This window comes from Silurus aristotelis (assembly GCF_946808225.1).
Source record: "Silurus aristotelis genome assembly, chromosome: 13".
In the NCBI taxonomy this organism is placed as follows: Eukaryota; Metazoa; Chordata; class Actinopteri; order Siluriformes; family Siluridae; genus Silurus; species Silurus aristotelis.
Genome location: NC_139586.1, coordinates 28538935 through 28560455, shown reverse-complemented (window position 1 = coordinate 28560455; position 21521 = coordinate 28538935). Strand labels below are relative to the sequence as shown.

At 38.2% G+C, this 21521-nt stretch overlaps 2 protein-coding genes across 4 annotated transcripts; one reads left to right on the top strand and one right to left on the bottom strand.

The window, feature by feature from the left end:
• The first annotated feature begins 433 nt into the window (after positions 1–433).
• chaf1a (chromatin assembly factor 1, subunit A (p150)) lies at positions 434–14581 on the top strand. The gene is made up of 16 exons (XM_083559106.1): positions 434–831; positions 1553–1603; positions 2253–2860; positions 3305–3355; positions 4862–5106; positions 5200–5260; positions 6143–6211; positions 6304–6521; positions 6921–7089; positions 7241–7321; positions 8459–8554; positions 8833–9076; positions 10142–10286; positions 10454–10760; positions 10914–10998; positions 11962–14581. The coding sequence occupies exons 1-16, from the start codon at positions 762–764 to the stop codon at positions 12063–12065; spliced, it is 2604 nt and encodes an 867-aa protein (XP_083415232.1). The 5' UTR covers positions 434–761; the 3' UTR covers positions 12066–14581.
• On the bottom strand, positions 13054–21431 carry ubxn6 (UBX domain protein 6). Of its 3 annotated transcripts, none has more exons than XM_083559292.1 (11): positions 21200–21429; positions 19864–20018; positions 18271–18326; positions 18062–18190; positions 17508–17605; positions 17329–17404; positions 17173–17257; positions 16139–16358; positions 15918–16048; positions 13976–14121; positions 13054–13895 (listed from the first exon to the last, which is right to left on the bottom strand). In XM_083559292.1, exons 1-11 carry the CDS (start codon positions 21280–21282, stop codon positions 13770–13772), a joined length of 1305 nt encoding a protein of 434 aa, XP_083415418.1. In that variant the 5' UTR covers positions 21283–21429; the 3' UTR covers positions 13054–13769. The 3 variants fall into 3 exon arrangements, with proteins under 3 accessions (XP_083415418.1, XP_083415419.1, XP_083415420.1); XM_083559293.1 differs by having other exon boundaries at positions 20955–21425; XM_083559294.1 differs by lacking the exons at positions 13054–13895; positions 13976–14121 and adding an exon at positions 14724–15784 and having other exon boundaries at positions 15821–16048; positions 21200–21431.
• Positions 21432–21521: the final 90 nt, after the last annotated feature.

The following is a 21521-nucleotide window of genomic DNA, read 5'->3' as shown; positions in this document are numbered from 1 at the left end:
TATATACCAAAATTCCTCCACAGTGCTGTAACAGACTCATTGTAAGTTATCGCAAACGCTTGATTGCAGTTGTTGCTGCTAAGGGTGGCCCAAACAGTTATTAGGTTTAGGGGGCAAACACTTTTTCACACCACTGAATATATTCACATAGATAATTATAGCTTTCTGATGTCTCATTATTTCTTTTTGTCTCTTCCTTGATTTCCTCTTCTCTTTACTGTTGAATATTGTTTAATGTCAAATATTTGCTGTAGTTTTCCTGTAGCCTCACTTAATCATTTAATTGTACAAACTGTCACTAATATCACTAAGAAAAGAAAAGAAGAGAAAAGAGGAGAAAATTAATATAAAAACGAGTTGTTTTCGGAGGGGGGGCGTGGCCAAAGTTTAGAAGGAAACCCGGAAATGTGTTTGGGTTTCCGTGTCCGTTGCCGTACAGCCAATCAGTGGCGGGGATAGAGGCTCGCGCATCAGCTCCCGCCAATTCTGAGTTGAGCGCGAGGGAGTTCAGTAGGGGATGCGAGACGGCTAGCGGCGGAGCTAATCACAGAGTCAGTCACTCAGTCCGTCCGTCCACAGGAAAAAAAAAAGCGCCTATTATTATATAACAAAAAGTAATAATAAGATCAAATGAAGATCCAATGAGGGTTCCGGACGTTTTCTGGACGTGAAAACGAATCAACTTCTACTTTTATTTACACGTTCATCATCATTACTTTTTATTTTTACTTTTTTCATTTTTACCTCAGCGAAAGTTCCGAATGGTGGCGGTGATGCTCGCGGCCGAGGACCCATCATCACCCGTGCCTTTAGCCTGCACGCCCCGGAGAGGTCCGAGTTATAGACAAATCTTGACATAATATTTATTTTTTAATTTAGTTATAAACATATATAATTGTTCGGATGTATTTGAAAAGTAGGCTGGGTACGCTAGTTAGCTAGCTTGGCGAGTTGCTAGTCATGGAAGTTAGCATTCTGTGTCTGTAGTGTAGCTCCGTTTATTGTTTTATTAAATTATATGGATTACCTGCAGGGTTTGTAGTTGGCAGTCGAATCTGAATGATATAGAAAGGTAGGTGTTTAGATGATTCGCTTTTGTATTGTTTAGTATTGTTGGGGTGTTTATACACGGCGGTGGACAGACCGCAGGCCCCGAGATCAGAGCACCGGACTCGGCTTCACTGAATGGCGGGAGAGTAGAAAGAAAACACAACACAGTCAAACTAGCTTGAGTTCTTTCTCTCATTCTGGTGTTCAATTCAATACGAAATACTCTTTTCTAGCTGTATTGTGGTCTTTAATAAACGGTACAATGTGGGTTGGATTTTGTTTATGTTCTAATTTACATAGTTAAAGTAGAGTCATAAGCAGGTGAAAGGATCTGCTCAGGTCACTCCTTTGTTTGGAAATCCTGCAGTGAAACTATATAAAAGTTTATTTCCCGCACTTTTGTATCCATATATTGTTATTTGTGAATTCGATTTTCTGACTCTACGAATGCAATTTTTTGTGATAATTTAAAATGTCATTTTTTTTTCCTTCCTATAATAAGGAATGGATTGTGTGGACAAAGCCAGCACTGCCAGCAAGAAACTCGTTCAAGGTAACAAATTTCCTGATTTCACTTGTGGATTAAGTCTATAGTTAATTAGTTAGTCTTTATTTAACCAGCATGAAAGGCATTTGGAGAACATCTCTTTTACAAAAGAGACCTGATCAAGAAGAAAAAAAGTTGTATTTTTGTAAAAGACACCAGATGGTGAAAATAAGTGCATTTTACCATCAGTGGAAAAAAAAAAGAATATTACATGCACTATATAGACAACAGTTTGTGGACACACAAGCATAAGTTTAGTATGTGCCTTTTTTAAACAACCCAATCCACATTTGTTCCCAATTTGATGTACTAATAAGCTCCACTCTTCTGGGAAGATTTTCCTCTAGATGTTGATGTTATTCAGCCACAATGGTTTTAGTAAAGTTACTTACTGATGTATGTGAGATGAGGAGGCCCTGGGTGCAGTGTCTTTAAGAAAATTGTATGGCGAGACATCCTATACAGTTGTTTGCCTCAAAGATTGTGCTAACAGTTTACTTAGTTAGGTGTCCTGAGATCATTGGATTGTTTTAATTTGAGTTGTAACCTTTAAATACAGTTAACAACTAGTGTTAAACTGGATTTCCAGTCTAAATGATGCACTTCTTTAGCATTTTTTTTTGTGTGTTAATATTTAGTTTTTAATGTTTTCCAGCACGTCTTCCATTCAAACGACTTAACCCTGTACCCAAGAAAACCGGGAAGACCAAAAGAACCAAAACAGAAGCTTCTCCTCTTCCCACCCATGAACCGAGCGCCTCTGATGGGGAGAATGAAGTTAATGCTACCTCTACACCCCTGCAACCGAGACCTGCTCTGAAAAATGGCCGTGGGCCTCTTGATGGTTTTATGAGGCGGACCAAGTATCCTCTGGTTAGTCCCGGTTCTGCTGTGGTTGTTGACTTGACCGAGGACTCGAACTCCGCCGATGTCAGGACACAGCCTTCAGCTCCTGTGGATGCGCTGTGTTCTACAGCTGCAAAAAATACCCAAAATGTCACAGAAAGAAAAGGGGCTGAAGCTGCTTCTGCCGTTCCCTTGCCGTCAGAAGAAACGATGGAAACCGATGAAGCTGAGGACAGTGTCTCTCAACCTCATTTGGACAGCACTTTGGAGTCTGAACCTGAGACGGAGCAGGATGAGAATCAGCCAGACGAGACTGAAGATAGTCAGGAGAACAAATCTGTTCTGTCTGAAAGCTCGGTTTCCTTGATTGAGAGTTCTCCAGAGCCCAATAAAGGCACACCAACCTCTCCTGCATCAGTAAGTAGACAAACTGAACAATGCAGACCTTACTTTACAAATCCACATGAATAGAAAAGCAGGCAGGAATATTTAAATTATGATGAGGACTCTCCCTGGACTGTAGCACTTGTTACAAAACTGTTGCTCATATGGTGTTATCTGGGGGTTTTATTCATTGATTAATCTTCGTGTGAAGCTTGCCTATTATAGGCATCTCTGTTTACTTATGCCAAACAGGGCACATGGGTGGTCCAGGGATAATTGACATTTGCATCAGGAACTATATAGTGACTTATACTATCGGATTACTCAAAAAAAAAAAATCCTCATATGTCTTGTATGCAAGTTAGTTTGATTTCCAGTCAGCTCTGCATATATTGTTTCGATCCAGCTCGTATGAAAGTGCACTATTCTAAATGGAGCCATTGAATGAATACATATATAACATTTGTTTCCCTTTAGGAGCCACGGATGAACACTGAGCAAAAACAATTGAAAAGACGCTCTCTTAAGGTAAAACCTGGATTTTCTAAGTATCATTGATTTGAGTTATACAGAACCATCTGTTCTTATATACTTAATTTGTTCCAAGACAAATAAGCCCTATTTAAAATCAACTAGACACTTTATAAAGCTCTATAACCAACTCCATTATGTCGCTAATGCACTGTGTTGTTCCATAGCTCAGCATTTTTCCTCGAAGTAAATGCATACATTTTAGTTTAATCCATCCTGAAATTCACAAGCATTGTGTCTCATTGAGAAACTTCTTGAGGTCCTCTGACAGACAGCTTTTTGACCTGAATCAACAGCTTGCTTATGAGGATATGCTAACAAGAGCTCGGTGATCCATGTCTTTGTGAATTTATCAAGGCAAATTATTTTGCCTTAGATGCTTTTATTTAATTTAACTTCACACGGAGCACTGTGTTTCCCACAGACTATTATTATTATCACCCCCTGCTAAACTCTGGCGCTTATTGGACAGGTAACGGAAGACGCTGCAGAATGAAAAATGGAGGAACGAGAAGAAAACAGTTAGGGAAAGGTTAGAGGAAAAGATTCACATGGAAGCCCGTTTCTGCCAAAATAAATAAACAGTTTGTCTAATTCCGAACTTTTTTTAGGCAGTGTCACCCACTCTGTAGTGCGAGAAAGCTTTACACATTAAAAATTAAATGGGATACAATCAATAGATTCGAATGGTATCAAACTAAGCCTCTGATCCCTGTAAAGAACTTGGACAGATGAAGCATATAGGCACCTCATTAATACACCAACAGCTTCAAACTTCAGGCCGACAACATGGTTACTAGAAATGTAGGATGTTTAAAAGTCAGAATTGAGGGGGTAAAAAACCTCTGAAACAGGCAGACTTTATTTTGGCTTCTGTAGGATTCAGGCCAAAGGAACATGTCAAACTAAAACAAAGAAAACTACGGAACTACGTTTCTGCCACTGAATAAAAAAAAAAATCAAAAAGGGGTTATTACTTTTTATTTAGTATACAGACTTTTTTCCCTCAGAATTGTGAGCTATGAACTCGCAATTACAAGAAGAAAAGTCAGAATTCTATATATATATTTTTTTTTTCTTGCAATTGTGAGTATATAACTATGCAAACAAGTGCGAGTACACTTCTATAAAGCAGAACTCTGAAACTGTAAAAACAAACAATTTAAATAATTTTATGCATTACTTTATATTTTGGGATTTGGTGTGTTTTTAATTTGTTTTATTTTAATGTTTTGCTGACCAAAATGAGGTCATATATACTGATGGTTCTGTTATTGTACTTGTAAAAAGAAGTGAAAAGATATTGGACTTGTGATCAGGAGTTCATGAGTTCAAATCGCAGCAACGCAAAGCTGCCCTTGCTGGGCTCTTGAGCAAGGCCCTTTACACCTGCTCAGATGTATACATAAGACATTCAGTTGCTCTGGTTAAGGGTGTTTGCTAAATTCAAAAAGGTGAAGTACTTTTTTTTTTGTTAAGTTTTACTACCTCACCCACCCACAGAGTGCTCAAGAGCTGGAAGAAAAGCACAGACAACGAGAGGAGAAAGAGCAGCAGAAACAGGATGCTAAGGCCGCCAAAGAGAAGAAGCGAGAAGAAGCACGGAAACAGAAAGAGGAGATGAAGAAAGAAAAACAAGAGAAGAAAGAGAAGGAAGAAAGGGAACGGCGAGAGAAAAGGGAAAAGCATGACAAAGAGAAGGCCGAGAGACAGCAGGCAAAAGAAGAACAGCGCAAAGTGAAGATCGAGTGAGTCTCGTTTGGTTTTATTGAATTAATTTTTCACAGATAAAGAGAACACATTGAGTTACCTGTTGGCTTGTTGTTTTTTTTTTTTTTTAGGGCTAAACTTGAAGAGAAAAGAAAAAAAGAAGAGGAAAAACGGTTGAAGGAAGAGAAAGAGGTGAATTTTTGTTGTTAATTTTTTCATAACCTGGTTTTAATCTTTTCAGGCCTCAGCATTTATACAGTATCTCACAAAAGGGGTACACTGCTTACATTACAGGGGACAATACTATAGTAATGAAACTTGGATATATTTTATAGTCAATCTTCAGCTTGTAAAGCAGTACAGATTAACTGTCTTGAAGTAATGCATGGCTTTGAAAATAACTCAAGATACAGCCATTATTGTTTAAATAGCTCCTAACCATGCAAATCCACATGTCCTATTTATGTTCATGTTTGTTCGTTTGACAGGACCATGCAAATTTGTGTATCTTTTATTAGAGCAGTTAGAATTTGGTGCTTTGAGTACAATTCTCTCATACTGACCACTGGGTGTTCAACCTGGCAACTTATGTTAAAGACTCTCTGAGGATTTGAGAATTAGAATTGTTGCGCTCCACAAAGATGCTGAGGCTGTGAGAAGATCAGTAACACCCTAAAACCGAGTTACAATGCAGTGGCCACGGTCATATAGAGGTTTTCCAAGATGGGTTCCCAGGAGGATTAAGGCAGTGCTAAATATCAGTGGTGCTCACACAAAATGTTGACACTTTGGACACAGTTTTAACATGTTCACTGGGGGTGAACTCACTTTTGTTGGCAGTTATTGAGACAATAATGGCTGTGTTGAATTATTTTTAGAGGACAGTAAATCTGCACTGTTACACAAGCTGCAAATTAACTACTCGAGTATATCTAACTTTTTATTTCAATGTGTACTCTCTTTTTGTGAGATACTGTATGTGGCCAATAACATGGGTTAAATCTTTTATTCAGAAGTTGCAGTTCAGTATCTCAATCTTTCCCTAAATCTTTTTTTTTTCTTTTTTTTATTTAGAGAATCAAAGCAGAAAAGGCTGAGATCACTCGATTCCTACAGAAACCCAAGCCTCAATTAGCACCTAAGGTTAGATATCCTTTGATCTGATCAGTATATTTTTTTCCATCCACTTTACGGTATCTACGGTTTTTGCTGACTTACAGATCATTGCGTTTCAGACTCTAGCGTCCGTCTGTGGGAAATTTGCGCCGTTTGAAATCAAAGAACACATGGCTTTGGCCCCGCTTACTCGTGTGCATTGTGAAGAGGCAGTTCTTGAGGAGCTGGATCAATTCCTGACAAAACCGAACTACACTCTTGACTGCTTGAAGGACTGGATAACCCGTAAACCACGCAAGTCAGGACCAACCAAACCCAAACGCACAGACACGCCAAGGTTAGTTTACAAATAGACTATATGGCTGTTTGTGGACATCTGACCTGCTTTTTGAACATACCATTCTACATTTAGTCCCTGTTTGCTCTAATAATAATCTCTACTCTTCTGGGAAGATGTTCCACTAAATTTTTAGGAAGAGAATTGTGCTTATATAGACAGAAATGTGGTAATAAAGTTGAATACTGGTGTAGGTTAAGTGAGGAGGCCTGGGGTGCAGTCAGCATTACAGTTAATTCCAAAGGTGTTAGTGTTGATTTCAGAACCTTTGTCAGGAGATCTTCCACTCCAAACCATGTAAAGCATATCTTCATGGAGCAGGGTTTGTGCACAGTGGAATTCTCATGCTGGAACTGGTTTGGGTTTCCTAATTTTAATTCCTTTTTGCTTTCTGAACAGAGACTGCGTAATGCTTGATGATTGCCCAAAATCTGGTGTTCCTGACCACAAACGTTACGGACGCATGAAGCTTCTTCAGTTTCGTGAAAACTATCGCCCTGCTTACTGGGGCACTTGGAGCAAAAAGAGCACTCACATATCGCCTCGTTGTCCTTTTAAAGTGGACAAGGTGAGAACTTTTGGATTATATTTAGTATTTATTTTGAACAGTTGTTACCTGAAAAATGCACTAATACTAGGACTTGACTTTCATATACATTTCGTTGTAGAGTGGAAACTGAAGCTTGAGTTGTCTAAATTGTTAACATTGTGTGTGTTAGGATCTGCTTGACTATGAGGTGGACAGTGATGAGGAATGGGAGGAGGAGGAGCCAGGAGAGTCCCTGTCACATAGTGAAGGGGTGAGGGACTGCTTTTTTAATTTATTTTATTATATATATTTTTTGCAATATTTATTATACTGCAAAGCTATGATCAGGTCAATTTAGACTGTTTCCTGCTTTATTCTGTGTAAAAGAAAAGAACTGTGGTACGTACCAGATTATTATTATTTTTTTTAAGACCTTTTGCAGATTAAGATTTATTTGTGTACTTAACATCTTTAAGGCCGTTACATTTTCAGACCATGATGGTGATTAATCTCTCTAAAAAAAAAAAATGTTTTTGTTTTTTAAATGGTGGGAGGTCTAACTTGAGAACAGAGGTTTAACTAAGAGAATTTGTAAATATTGCATAATCATGAATGACCAGTAGGTGACAGTAGCATGTATTATATCGTATTGGGCCAGCAATTAGGTCTAGTGGAGCACTATAGGACAAATTAATCTATAGCAAAAAGCAACCAAATTATTTTAGTTTATTTGGAGTACTATTCTTTGTTTGATTAAAATAAGTGTATTATAATCAGCAGCAATGGAAATGCTTGTGCTGCTTTAATAAAGGGGAAGAATCCAGGAAATTTAAACATGTATTTGAGAAGCTCATAGTGTAGCGAATCCGTCTAATTTTACGAGAGAGAGATATGTAGTATGGGTATGGGGTTTAAAACGAGCTTTATCGTTTCTAGTTTAAAATAGTATAGTGAGGTATTAAGCTGTATGTGTTTGCTAGTATTATTGAGCTGTAATAAACTGGAAAAGCAGCTTAATTCAACATTGGGGGATTTTTGTAGTTTGCTAGATACTCTATCATCTCGTCCTTTGATCTTATTATATCTATGTTTTCAAATATACATTTGCAAATATCAATTTAAAGTTTTTAAGAGAATGAAACCTCTAAAAGCTAAAACTAATGATATGCTACAAATAAGAAATACAGAACTTTTTTAACTAAACTTTTATAATAAATAAATAAAAGGGAGAGAGAAAAACTTAAATTTTTTAACAATAATAATTCTGGTGCACATCTCTTGTATCAGGTAGACTGATGAGTTGTACTCTGATTTAGTTCCTCATTATGTGTGTGTTGCATTAATTTATTCCACTTATAGATTGACATAGTAATTAATGTTAATGGCTGACTTTTGGTTTCCTTGACAGGATGATGATGACGAAGGTGATGATGACGAAGAAGACGATGGCTTCTTTGTACCCCACGGTTATCTTTCAGATGGCGAAGGAGCGCTTGAAGATGAGGTACTAAATAAATCAGATTTATATTGGCTCATTTTAGCTGTGTGCTATGTGTAGACCAGTTTATTTGTTTAAAACTGCTATAGCACACTAATATGGAGTTTGATAGGATGCTCTCAGTGATGGCACGATAGAAGCTGAAAGTACAGGTGTTTTCTGGCATCTGGCATTTTTGGTGAAAAAAGAAAACCTCGGAAATATATTAAAATAAAAAACGTTGATATAAGTCAATGTTTATTATTATTATAATTTTATATATATTGTCTTGTTTGTTCGTGTAGGAGGGTGGTGACCTTGAGAAGCAGAAGGTGCGTCAGAAGCTGAAAGCTCGGGAGTGGGATGAGCTGATGGCTAAAAGGAAGCTAAACGTGCTGGAGGCAGTGGTAAGAGGCTGCGTGTGGGATGGAGAAGATTCTCCATTAGACATGTTGCAGTCTTACGCCATCTGCATGATCGAGCCTCTGAACAGTGAGGACCCCAACACACCTGAAGAAAAAGTTTCACGCCAACAGAGAAATGAACAGTGTGAGTTTACAGAGTGTGTCTTTTTAGTTGTATCTATCTATCTATCTATCTATCTATCTATCTATCTATCTATCTATCTATCTATCTATCTATCTATCTATCTATCTATCTATCTATCTATTTATTTATTTATCAAAACCTTCAGCGCAACACACGGTTATTCATTAGTTCTTTCATTACACCGGAATAATAATCTTTTATTACAAAACATTTGTTTTATTAACACGCCAACTCTCAAATCAAGCACCAAAATCCAATTAAAATATGGCAAGAATATTTTTTACGAGCTGCGCTGTCATCTGAAAATGTAAACAGCCGTGTGTATATTTTCTCAGTGCAAAAAAGAGGGGTAATGGGAAACTGGTATCTGTTCTTTATTATGTGTCTAATAGACATGGTAGTCAAATTATACATCTATTACCTTTAAAACATTTCTAGTTTTCATGCTCTACGTTGAATATGGTTTCACTAACAACAAACATAGATTTGCATAAAGCATCCATAGTTGTCCATGCCCATGTTGATTAGAGTGTTAAAAACTTAAAGTATTCATTTAAAGTACATTTAGAGCAGATAAAGATGTGTGATTTAGTTGCAATTAATCACGATGTAGCTCATGTCAATCATGCAACTAATCGCATTTAAATATTTTTATATGAACACCTCACTGTAAGAATGGTATGTGCTTTTTGACATCGTATTCCACATTTTTATTCACCTTTTGCTGTTATACTAACCTCCAACTTTCTGGTAAGATGTTCTACTAGAATTTGGAGTGTGCTTGTGGAGATTTATTCAGCCATAAGGGTGTTACTAAACTCAGGTACCGATGTAGGTGAGGTGAGGAGGCATGGAGTGCAGTCAGTGTTCCAGAGTTCTATAGTGAAAACTCAAAAACCCATTTGTGGTGTGTCCTAATGCTTTTGCTCGACCGTACTACATTGTGATTGTTTTATTTCCTGTAGAATTTCAGTCTGATTTATTTAACACGAGAGTGACTAAGTAAACTTCATCTAAATACTTGAGCTTTTAGTGGAATCTTTGTGTGTGTGTTTTCTAACTTAGGGCTCTCTCAGCTGTTGCCCCTGCTACATGGTAATGTTTGCAGCAGTAAGGTGATCATCACAGAGTTCCAGGAGTTCTGTCGACAGCAACAGGCATCCTCACCTGCAGGCAGCCAACAGAGCTTTGCAGACAGCGTTCCCCCCAGGTTACTCACACATGATTGATTTATTTTCATTTTTGCAACGGCAAGAAATTTAGGCTGTGATCTGTTCTGTGTTTAGTCAGTTCTGTTTTTGTTGTTTAGCAATATATAAGCCATCTAATGTGTCTCGGAAACAAGGAATATGTTTTGCTTTTTTTCCCCCCAATTAGGATCCGAGTGAAGCGTCTCATGAAGGAAAATGCGGTATACGAAAAGAGATCAACGTATAAACGGTGCTGCTGGCACGTTCATCCAGAGGTCCTTGCACGTTTTGGCCAGGAGGCCTTACCGGTACCCTGCCAGTGGACTTACCTTACCACAGGAGCGCACACAGCTCGAGATGAATCCACCGTGGGGTCACAGGGATCCTCTCCCACTGCGTCACATTCCACCTCCACCACTCCCTCTAACAAAAGGAAGAGTAGCAGTAACCAATCCATCACCAAGTACATGAAAAAATGTGGAGAAGCTGAACAGGTAGGACCTTTTTTATCAACATGTTTTTTGTGTGTGTGTGTGTGTGTGTGTGTGAGGACAGATTTGTTGACAATGCTAATAATGAACATGTAAAAATGAAATTGCAAATATGAGGACAGCTTCTGAACTGAAAGTTTGCTGGGTATCTTCAAGGCTGAAGCAATGGAAACTGACGGATTTCAGGCAGACACTGAGGATGATGACGATGACGACTGCATTATTTTGTGCGAGCAATCCGGTAAGTGCAAACCCATTGATGACGCATTCCTCCTGGGCTTGGGGACATGTAACATTGGACTAGATATGAAGGAACACCATTTTTAATAAATTTTAGGCAATACTAGCTAGCTGATTACTTGAGGTAATGCGCCATGTTAAATAATTATGAAAAAAATTATGTGCACACCTGACCCTAATCTTAGTATATTTGTCTTTTTTTTTTTTTTTTTAACTGTTAAAAAACATAACTTTTTTGGGAAGTTGCTCCATTAGATTTTAGTTTGAGCTTGTGGAGCGTTGCCCTCATTCAACCACAACGGCATTAGTGAAGTCAGGTACTGATCTAGGAAGGTAAGAAGGCCTGGGGTACAATCAGTGTTTCTATTCATCCAAAAGGCATTCTGTATGGTTCTTCCACTATATAGCCCACATATCTTCATGGAGCTGTTTTTGTGCACAGGGACATTGTCATGCTGTAACAGGTTTGGGTTTCATAGTTGAAGTGAAGGTAAAAATAATTTGCTAGCACATCCAGACATCCTATACTTTGTGTGGTACACAAACAGTTTGGGAAAGAAGCACATGCAGTTGAAAAAAAATTGCTGTCCCAATACTTTTGGGCATATAATACAACAGTAAACAAGATAATGCAATGTATTTAAAGATTTCTATCCATTTATCTATGATTGAGAGAGAGCAAAAGAGATAATACATATTACAGGCAGTAAAGAAATACAGACACAAGTGAGATCAGTGCCCTAACTGTATAGCATAGAGGTCAATAGGCTGATAAAATGGCCCTGAACCTACTAGTGCAGATGTTAATATAGCGCCTTCTGGATGTAAGGAGGTTGATCGGGATGTGAGGTGCATGATTAGGAATCGATATAAAGTGCATAAGAACCATAAGGAAGGAAGAAAGATCTTTGTTAAAAGAGAAGGTCATCAATGATTTTCTTTCATACTTTTTGTCTTAATCCAGGATCTTCTGAACCGAACAGTGAGATACCCAGATCAGAAACCAAGAACGCTGAGGCAATGGACACTCTTCTCTCTCTTCCTTGCCCTACACCAGCTACTGCCTGAGGCACCATTTATGTTTAGTGTCCGACTTAACTGTGTATGAGGGGCTTAAATCCTAGTCTGCAGTTTCAGGTAATGCGCAGTATTAAAGGCCCATCAAACGAGAAGTCATGCTATTTGTCAAACATGCTGTCTGGTAGTTCACTGGGTCTGCTCTAACAAGGCTCTTTTCAACAAACGGCAGCTATCTGTGGTTGTGTATAATAAACTGTCTTGGCTCTGATGCTCCACAGTGGCCCAGCACATGATTCTGGACTCGGCCCTGTTTTTAAAATACATACAGTCTATATATATATATATATATATATATATATATATATATATAAATATAAATATATATATACATTTTCCCCAGAATACTTGAACTGGTTTCTCATTAAAAACTTTTTTTTAATTTTTTTTGGAAAATGTATCGCACTTTTTATGTCTTTACTATCCACACTTGTGCTTCTGCCTGCCAGCATTTCTGTGGATTTCTTTTCTTTTTTTTTTGTAAAAAGGACAAAGACCCTACACATGCTGGTTGTTCCTCTAAGCTGCTATACACAGTGTAATTATATTTAAAACCTCTACAATGTGTAACTTTTTTTAAAATAATGGTTTAGAGGTCCCAAAAATGGAGGAGGGGGGTTAATCAACGTTTAAGGTTTCGATTCTTAAATTCCGAAATAACTACATCTATTTGTTGTTGTGATCGGTGTCTTTACAACAATTGTTTAAATAAAGCATTATTTAAAAAGAGTTTATTAAACAACTGTTGTACATTGGGAAGAGAGTGGAAGGGGGTACAACTCATTTGGGAATGGGGTGGAAGGGTTTCTAGTCTATTTGTAAAGGGAATTGAGGACTGTCAATTTGGAGGAGGGGGAACAAGTTAATTGGAAAAAGGGTAGATGTGGTGCAAGTCAGTTTTTACTCCGGTGAAGTGTAAAGTGGAGTTTCATTTAAATTTTTGTTATAAACACGTTCATGAAACGATTCCTCCTGGATAATGCATCCAAAAACTTTATTACAGTAGACTGAATTAGGCAGATGCACACAATTCGCACAGTATAGCACATTAATGAACCTGGTCCCATTATAGTCTTATACATTCTTGTTTAATAACGGAAACAAAGCTAACAAGCTGTGAATGATGCATCAGTGTGCAAGGTACTCGGACAAGCAAGTTACATATTTAGCGTTGAGGGTTCTCTCACCATGAGTTTGTGAGGAGGTAGACTGTTGTCCTGTTTTATTGTTTTAAACCGTGAATTTACTCCTTCATTTTAATTGATCACTTTTTAAACCAAAAGCGATTATTTTATTTTTTTACTTATTGCCTGAATAGTGTCAATTTCAGGTACAATAAAGCTTGGATCTACTGTCAATGATGGGTGGACAGGGCCATGGAGAATTAAATATTAATATTATATTACAGTGCAATATAAATATTTATTTAGAATTTAAGTAAGACTCTTAACATATCATACAAACTCTTTTCGATCTGATAGGACTAAATGTATTTGCTCAGGCAATAGTGCTAGATCTCCTGCCCAAATGAGCCACAGTTGCTTCAGCACTGACTTGTGAATGCTTCTTCTTATCAGCATTCTGATCATCGAACACAGGGGTGGTGGTGTGCACTCCAGCAGGAAAGAACAGCACAGTGGGAACAGGAAGTCCAGGCAGCGTCAGTAAAGGAGAGCAAGGGTAGCAGTCAAATGTTCAGCTCAGGGTTTTTAAATTCTTCAACAGTTCTGGCTTCAACACCGGGTTGCTTTGACCTCCAGCTGCAGCAATGTCTGCTTGGACTGCAGCGTCCCAGGAGAAGGTCAGCAAGGCTGTAGGCACCTTAAAAAAAAAAACATTATTTTTTTTTTAAATCCTATGAGCAGACAAATTTAAGTGATTTTGATTTTGTGATTACATACAAGGTTGCATTCGTTTATTGCCACATCCTCGTCCTTTAGTTTCTGACTTCCTGGTCCTATTAACTCGAAGGGCTGCCAGCCGTTCTCCAGGGAGTCGCGGACAAACTGGTACAGCACGGCTACCTTGTCCCACGCAAAGAAAGTCCCTGTGGGTAAGAAAAAGAAGAGATATTAAAAACAATCAATGAGGAATCTAAAAGAGAAGTACAGAATGTAACAAAAAAACATTAAACTTATTATTAACTTCTAATTAAATGCAATAATTATTGATCATAACCAATTAATTTTCTGCGATGACTACAATGATCCTGACAGTACCTCTGGTTACAAGACAAACTGCAGCTTCATATCAATGCAATCTAATGTCATGTTTTTGTCCCCCTCCTCTTAAACAATTTAGAGGGCATGTGTGGCTCTTCATGGCCATTAACAATCTTTCATGTGTCTTTAACTACCACTTTTCTATTTTATTAGGCAAGCTCATGTCTCATTCGCCACTGGCATCTCCTGATCGAACTGGTGCCTTTGGGTAGATGCCTACTTTGACATTATGGAGGCATGAGCTGTCTTTCCCTGTTAAAAAGAATAAACATGGCATGTTCTGTATTATGTCTGTGTCCTAGGCTAACACGCACCATAAAACAACCATACACATCCACAATACAGAGTGAATGAAAGACGGTACCGAATGCTCCTTTTATGTATAGTATATTAAAGCATAATGAATAACAAGAACCCATTTTTTAGGAGGAATATTATAGGAATATACATTTTATATATATAATCAGGGATGCTGCTCTCAATTATTCCATTGACTAATCGGACAAGAAGTACTCTATTAAAGAACAATACTAAATAAGACAGGTCTTTTATAAATGAACAAGTTTGGGGTTTTAAAAAAAAAAAAAAAAAATTTTATTGCTGAAATTGCACACAAGAATATCAGTAAAAACTAAACCCGTTGAATTGCCATATTACATCAAAATACAAATGCAGTGCGTTCAAAAAGTCCCTCCACAGTGGCCGCATAGAGTAAGTTATGGGAAACAATTCTAGATCACGATCTTCTCCTGGATCTCATACAAAATAACCGACATTCAGGGACCGGCATTAAGATGGTTTAAATCCTACCTGTTTGATCGTTACCATTTTGTAGACTTGAATGGAGAGCTATCCAGGTTAATGCAAGTAAATTATGGGGCACCACAAGGTTCAGTTCTAGGACCCCTGCTTTTCAAAATATATATGCTTCCCTTAGGAAATATTATTAGAAAGCATGGGATTAGCTTCCACTGTTATGCTGTGATAACCAGCTATATATCTCATTAAAACCAGATGATACACTCAATTACCTTGGATAACTGAGTGTATCAAAGAATTAAAAGATTGGATGACTCATAACTTTCTATTATTAAATTCTGATAAGACAGATTTTGCTCATCGGCCCAAAAACCAGTACACAGAAGCTGCAGCATCTCAACCTGCATTTAGAAGGATATTCTGTAACTATTAGTTCAACTGTAAAAGACCTGGGAGTTATTTTAGAGCAACTTGTCTTTTTAAAATCACATCAATCATGTTACAAAAACAGCCTTCTTTCACCTTAGAAATATTGCTAAGCTAAGAAACATGTCTATATCTGATGCAGAGAAGCTCGTTTAGGCGTTCATGACCTCCAGACTGGACTATTGTAATGCATTACTAGGTGGTTGTCCTGCATCATTAATAAACAAGCTACAGTTTATATAGACTGCAGCAGCCCGAGTTCTCACAAGGTCGAGAAAATATCATATAACCTCCAGTGTTCTGTATTGTTTAAAGACTATAATCACACAAATGAGGATGAGGTTTGAGAAACATCCAGCACTGAATCCCTGCAAACGTGCTCCTGTTAAGTTTATATGCAATAAATGGAATGAAAATGCAAAACAGAACAGCATACCTTGTAGTATATTACCATCCGGTAAGCGAACTCTCAGCAGGGCATAGTTATACTTCCTTCTTTCCCGTTGCTCGTCTTTTTCCCGCATGGCTTTTGTCCGGAGCATGGCGTTTCTTTCGACTACCTCGCTTCTGAAATCCAGAAAGTATTTGCTTAGTGTTTTGTTCAGGAATATTCAAATCTGAATAGAAGAGAAATGAGAAACGGACGCCTTTTCGTACTTCATCTGTTGCTCTCGTTTCAGCTCCTCTGCAGTCAGGTTGTAAAAGTCTGGTGGCAGGTCGAAGCGGGCTGCATGCTGTGAAGGTCTGAAGGCTTGCACCTGGTGGTCTAGCTTGGCTCGGACCGGTTGTCCATTCTGCAGTTGCTCTTTCTTTTCTTTGATCTGCTCCAGAGCTGCAGCATCCTGCTCAGCCAACACAAAGAACTCTTCGGTGTCCTCTGGAGAAAGTGGGGATGAAGCATGAGTAGACATTACAACAAATACAAGAGCATGCTACTGATGAACGATTGTGAGGTAAAATTTTGCTAAAGTGCAATTAAGTAACATCGAAGCGCTGAAAAAAAGACCAAAAAACAAACAAACAGTAAAATAAATAAATAAATATTTAAATTCCTGCTCCTGTGTCAGTCACAGATCATGGAAAGTGAAACCTAAATCTGTCACTGGGGGTTGGATTTCTTCACATGTTAAAAGCTTATTTCTTTACACATTTTTATTTACAGCAATATCACAATGGGCTGTATATTAACTGACAGTTCCCTAACCCTGGCATGAGTCTCGTATCAGAACACCTCTGTGAAGATTCGACTGTGAGATTGGTAGTCGAGTCAGACTCTTATCTAAGCATTGAATCTTTGACTATTCGGGGTCACCAAGACTAAATGTGGAATCTGGAATATTTAAATGTTAAACGTTTTGTTCAAAATAATTCACAAAAAAAATTATTTCCTGTATATTTGACACAGTTATGGGCACTTGTATGAATTCACAGGAGTAAAATATATTTTAAGTGTTTTTGCATTAATATTTGACATTTGTTTGGCAAACTTTGATGATTCAGAACAGGAAAATTGTTTAACCATGGCCTCATGTTTCACAGGGGTATAAAAATGAGTTAACACATTTTCAAATGTGTTAACTCAAATAGCTTTCTGTGTGTGATCTGATCAAAAATAGAGTGGTCTAATCAGTCACTTGTCTGATAGATAGATAGATGCTTCAGTAATGCAGCATCATGAACTGGAAGCTCACCTTGTCCATCCACTGGCAGCACAACGCTCTCAAACCCCAGTGCCTGCAAGAACTCCCGGCTCCCCTCAATCACACTCACCTTCTCCTGATAGATATGAGAATTAATATAAATACACATAATGATTCCTTTTTTTCCCTCCTTCACCTTATGCTCACCTGGAAGATTTTGTTGCTGACTTTAATCTTCCTATACTTTTCCTCTGTTGGATTCTTACAGATATTATCAATGTACCTGCAAATGAGAAATGAATCATGAGACGCAGCCTTTTTTTCCCCTCCACCAACACTATTTAAAAAAAAAAAAAAAAAAAAAAAAAAAAAAAAAAGGTACTAACTTGCTGATGATGTCAACGGCAACCTTCACTTTTTCTTTGTCCTTGTTAAAAGTGTGGATCATCATAACAGAAGCCTCCACTGGATTCTCAGAGAATCGCTGCAAAAACAAACCGCAAATAATATACGTATACGGTGTGGCCAAAAGTATTGGGACACGTGCCTTTTTCAGCCATGTGTGGTTCTTCCCCAAAATATTACAGCCACAAAATGACCTTGAACCAGGAGATCCAAACCTGTTTCACCATAACAATGCCCAAATCCAGCTCCATGAAAATATATTTTTGTGTAATTTCTCCTGCTATAGAGCTCTGACCTGATTCACCCCATTCCTCCTCACCTCACCTACATCAGTACCTGACTTTACTAACACTTATTTGTGGCTAAATGAATCTCCACAGCCACACTACAGAATGTAGTGAAACAGTGAAAATTATTAGCAAATGGAGACTAAATTTGGAATGGGATGATCAAAGAGCACATACCAATCTTATAGTCCATATATGGTGTGATTAGACCATGATGAGGTGGTTTTTCTGTAGATCTTTTCCCTTACCAAAAGAATGGCCTCCTTGATGCAGGATTCTCTCTCACTCTTCTTTAACATTTCTCCGGTCAGAGGGCAGATGAAGTACACTCCGGAAACCGAAAAACTCTCAGCTGCCTTCACTGCATCATTGGATGCCTGAATAAACCATAATATAAAAATATAACTCAATTAAACAGTGATTTAGAGTATTAATTCGGTTTAATAATGCTGCTTGCCTCCACGTCTGCATTTCTGTGTTCCATTGCAGCCTCTGCCTCCAGCTCCCTTTTCACTAAAGCGAAATATAAAATAAAACAAGTGAGCATGCTTTTACAGGAATACAATCAATTACATGGTGAGGTGATTTTTTTTTTTGTTATTCGATTATTTCGGTTAATATTGTCAAAATATCACATTTAATAATCACAAAGCAGCTCTGCAGAAATAAAACAGATTAGGAATATAGGTTTCATATTAATTTGCCCCTTCAGGTTGAACTAGTGTCGAAATCCTTAAACTAGCCGTTACCTTACTCACCCTCGATCTCTCTCTGCTATGGCTTCTTCTCCGCATGACAGAGCTTTAACCTAAATTTACGGATGGCACGGCGAACTGTGTTCACAGACAGTGATTTCCCGAGATGTTTCTAAACCCATGCAGTGATTTCCATTACAGAATCACGCCTCTTTGCAATGCAGTGCCCTTGTGCACAGGGATTTCTTTAGATTCTCTGAATCTTTTTATGATATTGTGTACTGTAGATAATGAGAGATGCAAAAGTCCTTGCAATCTGATGCTGAGGAAAATTCTTTAAAGATTTTTTAGACGCAGTTTTGCGCAGATTGGTGAACCTCTGCCCATCTTTACTTCTGAGAGCATCTGCCTTTCTGAGATTTTTATTTTTTTAATTCCCAATCATGTTACTGACCTGTTGCCAATTAATCTAATTAGCTGCAAGAGGTTCCCCCAGCCGGGAACTTTTTAGTAATACTGACAGCGTTTTGTTTCCCCGTCCCAACTTTATTGAAACGTGTTGCAGCCATCAAATTTAAAACAACCTTATTTTTTTTCCTTAAAGTGGTCCGTTTTTACCTTTTAACCTGATATTCTCTATATTCTATTGTGGATAAAATATAGGGTTATGAGTCCCAACAGTTTTGGAATTTATTTATTTTAAGAAAAAGTACAAATGTAAGAACTGCTGGAAGAGGTAGATCTTTAGGTATTGTTTGAAGACTGCTGATGACTCAGCTATGAGGATATCAAGTGACAGTTTGTTCCACCACCAATTAGCCACAACAGAAAAGAGCTTTGAAGCTTGTCTTCCTTGTACCCTGAGAGACTCTCCCTCCCTCCTCAAACACACACCAGATACACATACCCTGTCAATCACAATACAATACAATCTGGCCAAAAGTTTGTGGACACCCAAGCATAAGATTGGTATACGTTTTTTAAAAATTCACATTCCACATTTAATTTCGATTTGCTGTTATAATATGCTCAACTCTACAGCGAAGATGTTCCATTTCATCCAGAGACATTCTATACAATATCAAGAATACATCCTGCTTTCGGCTCTTTGAAAGCGACTAGAGGAAGCTTTCAAGCTTTAAAGCCGAGACCTGTTTCAGCTCAACCTCCAAACCATGCAAGTACCTCAAACACATGCTCCTGGATCACAGACTTAAAAATGAAATAAATAGCACTCGTTTCCCTATTGCAGCTGAATTATACTCTATAACTAGTATATTTCACTGTGTATACCGAGAGATCAACTGAGAAATAGAACTCTCCTGTAGATCATGTAAACCTGAATCTCGGCTCACCCTGGTTTCTGATGGCGTCCTGTGATGTTTGTGGCCGGGGTTTGTGCTGCTGCTCGATCCGTGCCAGCGCTGCAGCTCCAGCTCTCTGTGCACCTTCATTATGGGCAGAACGAGGCTTTGTCTGGTTAACCGTCTGGACTGCTGGAGCCTTGGCACTTAAAAAAAGATAAATCTGATCAGTACATATGGAAACTGAAAGCGGGCCAAAAAGAAGTTTCAGTTTTCCAGCTCAAAATGTTTGTGATAGTTATATTTAATTGTGATGTTTATTCAGGGATCCTACTTTGTTAGCTGGACAAAACTATTGGAACACATGACTTTTTCAGATATATGTGGTTCTTCCCCCAGATTTTCCCTTCACTTGAATTAGGAGACACAAACCAGTCCCAGCAGTGCAAAACTACTGTGCACAAAGCCGGCTCCATAAAGATCTGCTTTATATGGTTGAAATGGAAGATCTCCTGCTATAGAGATCTGACCTTAAACCTATTGGACATGATGAATTGGAACACTGACTGAGGCCGATGGGATTCGCATCTCGATTCATAGCCAACAATACGATACATTAAAAATCCATATGAAGCAGCTGCCTGATGCAATGTGATACGATTCACCACACACACAATATAAATAGTTCACTTTTATTTCTTTGGTTCAGACAGACAGCAAATCATCAATTTAGTTAAGTGCCTTCTGACCTCTTAAAAAAAAAGAGGAAAAAGATTAAATAAAACTAGACGTTCTTTTCCTGTTGTGTCTGCAGGAAGTTACAGCTCTACCTCTGCCATGATAATCTGTATTCTATGTGACTCTCAGGACACGCCTCGTTCTCTGTAGTGTTGTGATACGTCGTAATCACGTAGCAGCAGGGGTGTTGAAAGAAAGCACTGCAACTTGTATGCTGATGCACCTACATCAGTACCTGATTTTACTAACACCCTTGTAGAGGAAGGTATCTACACAAAATCTAGTGGAACATCTTCCCAGAAGAGTGGAGTTGTTTTTTTGTTTTGTTTTTTAAGGAAATGCTGTTCAATCCTGAAAGCAACTGAAGCAGAACTAATTAAATGTTTGTTAACAAGGTCACACACCTTTCCCACATGTTTATGGAAATCATCATCAAGCGACCCAGAATTGACGTCAAAGGTTGTGACGTCAGAAGGCCCAACGGTACTACTTTATGATGTCACTGTCATAAGAATCGGCCGTTGTGTAAAAAATTTAATAAAACAGAAAATACGACTCAAAAACCTGTCTCTTATATTATCTATCATGAAGGTGAAGTGAGGTTGAGGGGCGGAGCCGACAGTAAGCCGGACACTGAGGCGTGTTGTACCTGCTTTCCTCGGTGAGTTTCTTTCCTGGTCCCGCTGTTTTAAATTTGATTTCCTTTTTAAAGTCGTCGAAAAACTTCTTCATTGTGAATACGAGTATTTATTCAAAAAAGCAAAAAAAAAATACTGTCGGAAATGTTTAACCGCTCGTATAATAGCGGCGAGGTAATCTGTTTACATCGACAGGAGGAAGCGCGACAATCCGGACCGGAAGTGAAATGGCCCCCTAGCGTCCTGAATGTACTACTACAACACCCCAATAATAATAATAATCTTCTTCTTTCGGCTTCTTCCATTAGGGGGCGCCACAGCGTATCATCCGTC

Coding starts and splice junctions, on each gene's coding strand:
- ubxn6 (XM_083559292.1), bottom strand. CDS start 21,282: ATGAAGAAGTTTTTCGACGACTTTAAAAAGGAAATCAAATTTAAAACA. Junction 17,405..17,507: donor GCCGTTGACATCATCAGCAA/GTTAGTACCTTT, acceptor TCTCATTTGCAG/GTACATTGATAATATCTGTA. Junction 16,049..16,138: donor AAACGAGAGCAACAGATGAA/GTACGAAAAGGC, acceptor TCTGGATTTCAG/AAGCGAGGTAGTCGAAAGAA.
- chaf1a (XM_083559106.1), top strand. CDS start 762: ATGGTGGCGGTGATGCTCGCGGCCGAGGACCCATCATCACCCGTGCCT. Junction 832..1,552: donor AGCCTGCACGCCCCGGAGAG/GTCCGAGTTATA, acceptor TCCTATAATAAG/GAATGGATTGTGTGGACAAA. Junction 10,287..10,453: donor GCAGACAGCGTTCCCCCCAG/GTTACTCACACA, acceptor CCCCCCAATTAG/GATCCGAGTGAAGCGTCTCA.